General features: G+C 41.1%; 1 protein-coding gene across 1 annotated transcript; it reads right to left on the bottom strand.

The window, feature by feature from the left end:
- Positions 1–1,294: 1,294 nt before the first annotated feature.
- On the bottom strand, positions 1,295–2,701 carry LOC125651324 (uncharacterized). Its single transcript, XM_048879892.2, has one exon. The coding sequence runs from the start codon at positions 2,699–2,701 to the stop codon at positions 1,295–1,297; it is 1,407 nt and encodes a 468-aa protein (XP_048735849.2).
- Between the last annotated feature and the right edge of the window lie 6,152 nt (positions 2,702–8,853).

Below are 8,853 nucleotides of genomic sequence, written 5' to 3'. Positions count from 1 at the left end.
AATGCAAATAAAGAAAACCGATTGTTAAGCCGTTCTTGGAACACTGATTTTGACTGCGGATAACTACGTTTACCTGATCAGGATATAGGGCTCACGGCGGGTGTGACCGGTCAACAGGGGATGCTTACTCCTCCAAGGCACCTGGTCCACCTCTGGTGTGTCCAGGGGTCCGTGTTTGTTCCAAATATGCTTCATACCAAATTTGAAAAGAATTGGATTGGTAGTTATCAAGAAGTTAAAAAATGTTAACGCACGATGAACGACGGCGGACTCTGGCCAAAAGCAATAGGACACCTGGGTTTACATGAGTCAACGTCTGAATTAATCAAATTCTGCAAATCATTGTGATTAATATTTCATCCCTTGAATTGTTCAACTCTTGCTAATCATATTAATGTTTCATCTCTTGAATTTTTCACCTCTTGTAAATGATCTTGATCTTGAATTCACTCATATTCTTTAATCCACATTTCCCCTGATAATCAATACCTGTTTGCACCTCTCAAATGTCAATTATCATAAAAATTTATCATGGGCATGCGTTTATATTTCTTACTTATTGATAAAAATACACTAATGCCACATTACTCTCTCATTTTTATAAAAATACTCTACATTTTATTATTATTTTATTCATTTATAAAGCGCAAAATTACATATAGTTTCTATGCGCTGTACAATGTTTGTGCTAATAATCGATGACGATATACCAATAAAAGACCTGCAAGAGCCATAATGGAAATGATAAAACTATAGAAAGACTTTAAATAAAACATGGTAGTAGTAAGATGACAAAGTGGTTGAATTTGACTAGACAAGATACAACTGGCACACAGGTAATGGCATTTGTATACTGGATCAATTATGCCAAGCACGAGGGCATTGTGATAGTCAACGTGGGATATGACTGTTGCATTGATGACCTTCGCACACTCTTCCTGGGTGAGATGGTGTTTCACCTTGGAGATTCTCCAGACGTTGAAGTACATCTTCCTTACCACGGAGCTGACTTGTATCTCCATTGACAAGGTGGCGTCCAGGGCAGCACCGAGGTTTTTAACAGTAGCCTTAGGTGTTAATATTACCTCACCAATCTTCAGACCTATATCCTTCACATGGCACTGGTTGTGGGCGTTGGCAACCACCATTATCTCAGTTTTTCCATCATTTAGTTTGAGATTGTTCACACTCATGCAGGTTCAGACACTCGCTATGCACTCCTCCATAATGTTGACTTGATAGGTACGCTTGGCAGTGGGTTTTTTTAACACTCAAACGTGACACCCATGCCGGTTTATGTCATTCTGGTTGATAACTCTCCTGAGTGGGAGAATGTACACCAGAAAGAGAAGGGGACCGAAACAGACCCTTGGGACTCTCCGGTGGATAGTGGCACATCTGAGGACACACTGCTGTTGATCTTCACTGCTTGGATGCGGCCACTCAGGTAAGACTGTACCCAACGGAGTGCTGTGTCCGTCAATCCAACTTCCTCACGTAGTATCTCCAGCAAGAGGGTATGATCGATGGTATCAAATGCCGCACTTAGGTCAAGAAGGACCAGGAGCATAGCGTCACCTTCATCCAGTACTGCTTCTACTACTATTTTTATTCGCAAGATGGCTGTCTCAATGCTGGTACCGGTCTTATAAGCTGACTGCAGATCATCATGTAGACCATTCCTGGTGAGATCGCTATTAAGCTGCTGTGCAACAACACGCTCGATTACCTTGTTGATGAATGGAATATTTGAGTCTGGTCTACAGTTACTAAAAGTTCTCATATCAAGTCTAAACTTTTTCAGACGTGGTGTAACAAGTGCACGTTTCAGCTCATTTGGAAAGACCCCGGTTGAAAGTGATATATTCTCCAGCTCAGTTATGGTCAGTAGCATCATAGAGAGAACAGTGCTATTCTTCAAGAGCGCGGTGGGGATGGCATCCAGTGAGCAGGTCTTATTAGCACAGCTCCTGATGACCTTGTCCACTACTTTCTGCGTCTGGATCTTGAAGGAACCAAGATCATGCACTGGTCTGTCCAGGTTTGGAGAAGCTGTATTGTCATGGAGATCTGAGACATCGATACCCTGTTTGATCTTTTGAACTTTGCTGTAAAAGAATTGCACAAAATCGTCGGCACGGGTCTGGTCACCGGTAGCCGGTGGTAAGGGAGTCCCTGCATTATAATTCACCAGACTGCTAATAACTCTGAAAGTCTCTTTACTGTCCGCTGTGGTGAGCTTTTCTTGATAATAGCTGGGCTTGGAGGAGCTGATCATATGCACCACAGCTCGGGTCTGCTCCGCAAGCATCTGTGTATGCACTTCCAGGCCGGAGCTCATGGCATTGCGCTCCAACTGTCTTCTCCGTTGCCTGGCTTCATGGGTTGTGTCATTGTACCACGGTTTGAGGGAGTCACCTTTGATGGAGATGGTTCGAAGGGGTGCTATGTTGTCCAGAACCTCTTTTGCTTTGGAATCGAAATCTGACAGCAGATCGTTGACATTGCTCCCTTCTTGGATGGAAGACAGCGATTCTCCTAGCTGCTGTACCAATATTTCCAATGGGAAGAGCTTCAATTGCCTAGCTAGCCGAGTTTTGTTTGTCAGGTGTAATGGACAGGCATGGAGTTGGCATGTAACAGCATAATGGTTTGATATCCCTCTATCAATCACAGAAATTGACTTCACTAGTGAGTACATAGGGTCATCCCTTGTGAACACCAAGTCCAGAGTGTGTCCAGCTGCATGAGTGGGGACATCTACATGTAAAACTTATACGGTACCAATTTTGATGCACCAGATGCGCATTTCGACAAATAATGTCTCTTCAGTGATGCTCAACCAAAATGTTTGAAATCCGAAATAACTATGAAGTATTAGAGCTAAATATAGCCAAAAACAGCGTGCCAAAAAAGTGGAGCCAAATTCGTCCAAGGATAAGAGCTATGCATGAGGGAGATAATCCTTAATTTTGAAATGAATTTCTAAATTTTATAACAGCAATTAAATATACATCCGTATTTTCAAGCTAGTAACGAAGTACTTAGCTACTGGGCTGTAGAGACCCTCGGGGACTAACAGTCCACCAGCAGAGGCCTCGATCTAGGGGTCATAATGTTGTTTGAGGTCTAATTCAGCCACTATGTTCTGCATCTGTTTGGTGTTGGACATGTCCGGTTCGTCATAATGGGTGTTCATGTCTCCGAGGATGCACAGTTGGGATGGAGTAGTGGTGCACACGTGTGGCAGGAACTGTTGCCACTCCTGGAGAAATTGGATCACTGTGAGACCATTCTGTCGTGAGGAGGGTAATACACAAGCACTAGAGTGACAGGGTAGTTGTCAATGAGTCTGAGCATATGCAAGTTTTAAATGTCTTGAATTCAGGTTGAGGGGTACATGTGATATCCATGCTGGCCCTGATAACAAGGCCAACCCCTCCCCCTCTAACCCCTTTAGAGGTAGGTCTTGGCACACCAATGTATTTGTAACCGGAGGGGCAGAGGTAATTTATATGTGAATCATCTCCCTTACACAACCAAGTTTCAGTTATAGCCAAGAAATCGACACACTTATCAGTGATATATTCACAGAAGGACACAGCTTTTCCTGCTACAGATCTTGCATTAATCAGATGCAGATTGATGGATTTGTCTGTAATGTGCACATGTTTTGTTCTTGGTTAATATATGCACTAAGTTATGTTCAGTTACACCATTCAATTGTTTCATGTTTACATTTCTCTCTAGAGACACTTTCACCAGTATTCTCCTGTTTTGAAAACTGGTCCCCAACCATTGGAATAGGAACAACCTCGCTAGGCTCATCACATACTGTTGAGGCTGATATGTGAGTGCTGGGTGTATCACATGAGATATAAACTAGGTTATCCATGTTAACTCTAGATTGTTGGTGTCACATATATCTAGACCGCTCAACACACACTGTATGGATATGTCTGATGAGCCTGCGTCCAGCTTTCGTTCCTCTTCTAACGCGAAGAATTATCGAGGACCAATGGGAATCGCCGTAAGTATTCCCGAAACTCTGAGCGTTAGCGGTAATGGCAACACCCATGAAAGCGTGTATGCTTTGTTGTGACACTATCAAAGATCAGGGTTACAGGGTTCTGTCGTCAAAAACTTCACTTAAACAGTACAGCTATGCTCTAGAGTGCCTCGACTTTCACCAACAGAAGCATCATTTGCATGTAGCCTCTGTACGAATAAATTAAATCCGGTATGCAAATTCTAGTCAATGGTCACGAAAGTAACCAGACAAAGGAGGAAAGAGATAAGCTGTAGGTATGTTTATATTTTGAATAAAATTAATATCAAAAACTGACAAAGAAGTAAATTGTAAAGCATCTCGCTGAATGCAAGGTGAAGATAACGAACAGTGATCAATCTCATAACTCCTACAAGTAGTACAAAATAGATAGTTGGGCAAACACGGACCCCTGGACACACCAGAGGTGGGATCAGGTGCCTAGGAGGAGTAAGCATCCCCTGTTGACCGGTCACACCCGCCGTGAGCCCCATATTCTGATCAGGTAAACGGAGTTATCCGCAGTCAAAATCAGTGTGCCAAGAACGGCTTAACAATCGGTATGAAACACGTCAGACAGCATTTTGTAAATTGTCAAAATCTTCGCTTAAAACCCATGTCTTTCTATGTCCCGAAACACAGGAAATAGGTTTTTTCACTGGCTGAATATAGCAATACGGAATGATAAAGCGACCAATCACAGGAAGAAGCTGAGACACATCTCCCAGCGAAAATGTCGGCGTTGTGTCTGATGGGAGGCAAAAGAAATGCGACTGAGCGTGGGTTTCCGACGATGATTTCAAGAGGGCATATAGGTTTTAGGTCACCTGAGCCGAAGGCTTCGGCTCAAGTGAGCTTTTCTGATCAAAATCTGTCCGTTGTCTTCGTCAGCCTCAGTTTAAAATTGTTACATTTATATCTTCTTCTACAGAACCACTGGGTCAATTTCAACCAATCATGGTATAAAGGGACCCTGGGTAAATGACTTACAATTTTGTTCAAATGAAGGGCCATGTCCCTTTCAAAGGGGAGATAATTACAAAAAATGCAAAAATAGGGTGGGGTCATTTAAAACTCTTCTTTCCATGCACCACCTGACCAGAGGAGCTGAGATTTACACGAAACCTTCCTGACATACTGCAAATTCAAGTTTGTTAAAATCATGGCTCCCAGGGGTAGGTTGGGGCCACAATAGGGGATTAAATTTTATTTGGGAATAAATAGGGAAAATCTTCTCAAGAAACCATTGGACTAGGAAAGTATATATTTACATGAAAGTATCCTGACATAGTGCAGATTCAAGTTTGTTTAAATCATGGCCCCCGGGGGTAGGATGGGTCCACAACAGGGGATCAGAGTATTACATGCAAATATATTGGGAACTCATTAAAAATCCTCTGAAGAATCACTGGGCCAGTAAAGTTTACATTTACACGAAAGCTTCTTGACATAGTGCAAATTCAAGTTTGTTCAAATCATGGCCCCCAGGGGTAGGATGGGGCCACAATAGGGGATCAAAATTTTAAATACGAATATATAGAGAAAATCTTCAAAAATCTTCTTAAGAACCATTCGGCCAAAGAAGTTTACATTTATATGAAACACCAAAGTTTTACATGCAAATATATATGGAAAATCTTCAGATATGGGCCGAGGTGAGCGATGTTTTTTTCAAGTGACCCATTTTAATATTTTTGGCGTTGCTTCGAACAATCAATGTCATTACGTAACATATAAACGGACATGACCTACTTCAAGTTGGTCAATACAACATTAAATGACCCCGATATATATCGTGTCTATTTTTGTTAGACGTTATACTAATGGAATAATCGAAAGGAAATTTATGTAATATATTATATTCGATAAATTTTGAATAACTTTATCGAACATTTTCTTGAATTGTCCGCGACTTCGGTTTTATCGGGGAGCGGTGTCAGCCTTCTCTTCGACATATATGTCAACAATAAACTTACACACATGTAGTTACTAGCTGTTGGATGAATATCTACATTGCATATACATGTATATAATGTAATTGATTTTTGTATCAAATAACTCAATAAAACAATGCTGATAAACTGAGGTTTTTCCCTTGGTTAGGTTGGTTGTATACAGTTTAATGTCCCGCTCGAGAATCTTTCACTCATAAGAAGACGTTACCATTGCTGGTGAAGGGCTGTAAAATTTAGGCCTATGATCGACACTTACAGCCTTTAAGCAAGGAGGGGTCTTTATCGTGCCATATATGGTATGACACGAGGCCTCGGTTTTTGCCATCTCATCCGAAGGACCGCCCCATGTAGTCGCCTCTTTCGACAAGCAAGGGGTACCGATGACCTATTCTAACCCGGATCCCCACGGGATTCCCTTAATTAAAGAACACATTTCTGAAATGTTGACAAACGAACAATACCGTAGATCAAATCTGCCCGTTTATTGTGAAAATGCGAATGAATACAACAGCAATGCTGACCCTTTCCTACAGTTCATTTCTGTTTTCTAAACTAGTGGTGTATAAATTAATTAAATATGCAAGAGCTTGTTCTGGATATATTCAGTTTTTAAATCGAGGTAAGCTACTGACAAACAAGTTGATGGTACAGGGATTTCAACAGTCTCAATTGAAGTCAGCATTTCGCAAATTCTATTGTCGTTATAACGATCTAGTTCGTCAATACAACCTCGCATTGGGTCAAATGCTGTCTAACGTGTTTCATACCGATTGTTAAACCGTTCTTGGCACACTGATTTGACTGCGGATAACTCCGTTTACCTGATCAGGATATGGGGCTCACGGCGGGTGTGACCGGTCAACAGGGGATGCTTACTCCTCCTAGGCACCTGATACCACCTCTGGTGTGTCCAGGGGTCCGTGTTTGCCCAACTATCTATTTTGTATTGCTTGTAGGAGTTATGAGATTGATCACTGTTCGTTATCTTCACCTTGCATGTATACATGTGTGATGTTGACAAACGACCAATAGTGTTGGTGATGTTTAGAAACCAAGTCACTGATTTGCGATTCCTTTAGAGGTGAGGACTATGTTTCATATCGAAAGGATACCAATCAAGATTCCATACATTCTTATTCAACTCGCTTATTCTAAAGTGTAGACAAGTGAATCCTATATCATTTTCAGGGCATATTGCAACAGCTTTTAGGCTGCATTAACATATCTGACGAATGAAATCTAATATTAAAAAACAAAGCGATTTTGTGAATGGCAGTGATTATAGGGCACCATTGATGCTGAACACTGATATACGAGGCTGACTTACGAAAACTCGCGTAACTCCCAGAAATAAATCAAACAAGAATTTTCAGCGAAAATGCACAAATACACAGCATGTCCATATTGAATACAAATTTACATGAAACCCTGTTCATCCGTTTCATAGGAATACCAAGAATATATTTTGACCAAACTTCTATGTTCAAAAGGGGCATAACTCCCAGAATTTTTTTTTTTAGAATTTCCTGCAAATATCGACATCTACAGTATGTCTTATTAACTACATAGTTTCTTGAAATTCTCTTTCGCTGGCAAACTGTTTCAGTAGTATATTCAATTTAGGTCAAACTTCTTAGCTTAAAAGGGGCATAACTCCCAGAAAAAAATATTTCTCTGCGTATATGCGCATACATGTATCTACATGACCAAACTCCTAACTTTAAAAGGGCACAACTCCCCTGAAAAATATTGAATCAAGATTTCCTGCCGATATGCAGATCAACACAGTATTATTATCTACCAAGTTTCATGAAATTCTGTTGAGTGGGTTCAGAGGTTATGCTGACAAGAACAGAACGAAAGTAGGTCAAACTTCTGAGTTCAATAGGGGCATAACTCCGCGGGCCTAAAATTTGGTGATTGAAAGGTATACTAATAATTTTAGCGGAATAAATTTTGACAGACAGAGAAGAGTTTTCTCTCTATCAAATACCGAAGCTGCAATTGAATGCATATTTCGCGATTGAAAATTTAGCGGAGAGCTATATGACCGTTAGAATAAACCAAAATTATAACCCCGCGGGGAAAAAACTCCGCTGTATGGTATTAAAGCGCCGCGGTGGTCTAGAGGTAGAACTTTCGCCGCGTATGCGGAAGGTCGGGTTTCAAAACCCGGCGGCGATAGCCCTGTCGTTAAAACGGGTAGTGACATTTCCATCACCAAACGCTCGGCATCAGGTGTGAATGTCTAGCGTCCTCGGAGATGACCTTAAAACGGATGTCCCGTGTCACAGGTGTGGTATGCTAAAGAACCCTCACTGCTCCAATGGCCGCAAGCGCCGAACATAGGCCTAAATTTGAAGCCCTTTATCGGTATTGGTGGCATCTCCATATGAGTGAAAAATTCTCGAGAGGGACGTTAAACAAGATAAAATCAAAATCAATCATGATGACATTGTCTTCGTCTTTGCACAAAATACGAGGGGGAACTATTGAAATAACCATGCAAATAGAACACACAGCAACACACCGATATAACATTCATATCTGTATGTTAAATACTTATAAAGGATTTTAAAATACTACTTACTTACCATCAACTACTGCAAATTCCTTATTTTAAGCGAGTACTTAATATGGAGAAATGATTCGTATACGTTAAATCGCGTGAACATGAATTTATTTGTCGTCTGTTAATCTAGAGTACATGTGTACTTGCATGTATTATACTTACTTACTTAGGTTTGTCGTTCTGTGAGGAACATAGGCCATATACGACAGTCCTCCAACGAACACGATTCTGAGCTGTTTTTGCTGCGTTGTGCCAGGTCATGTCCTGTGCCGTTAATT

Source organism: Ostrea edulis, chromosome 5 (genome assembly GCF_947568905.1).
Source record: "Ostrea edulis chromosome 5, xbOstEdul1.1, whole genome shotgun sequence".
NCBI classification, from domain to species: Eukaryota; Metazoa; Mollusca; class Bivalvia; order Ostreida; family Ostreidae; genus Ostrea; species Ostrea edulis.
This window is presented reverse-complemented; position numbering and strand designations above follow the sequence as displayed.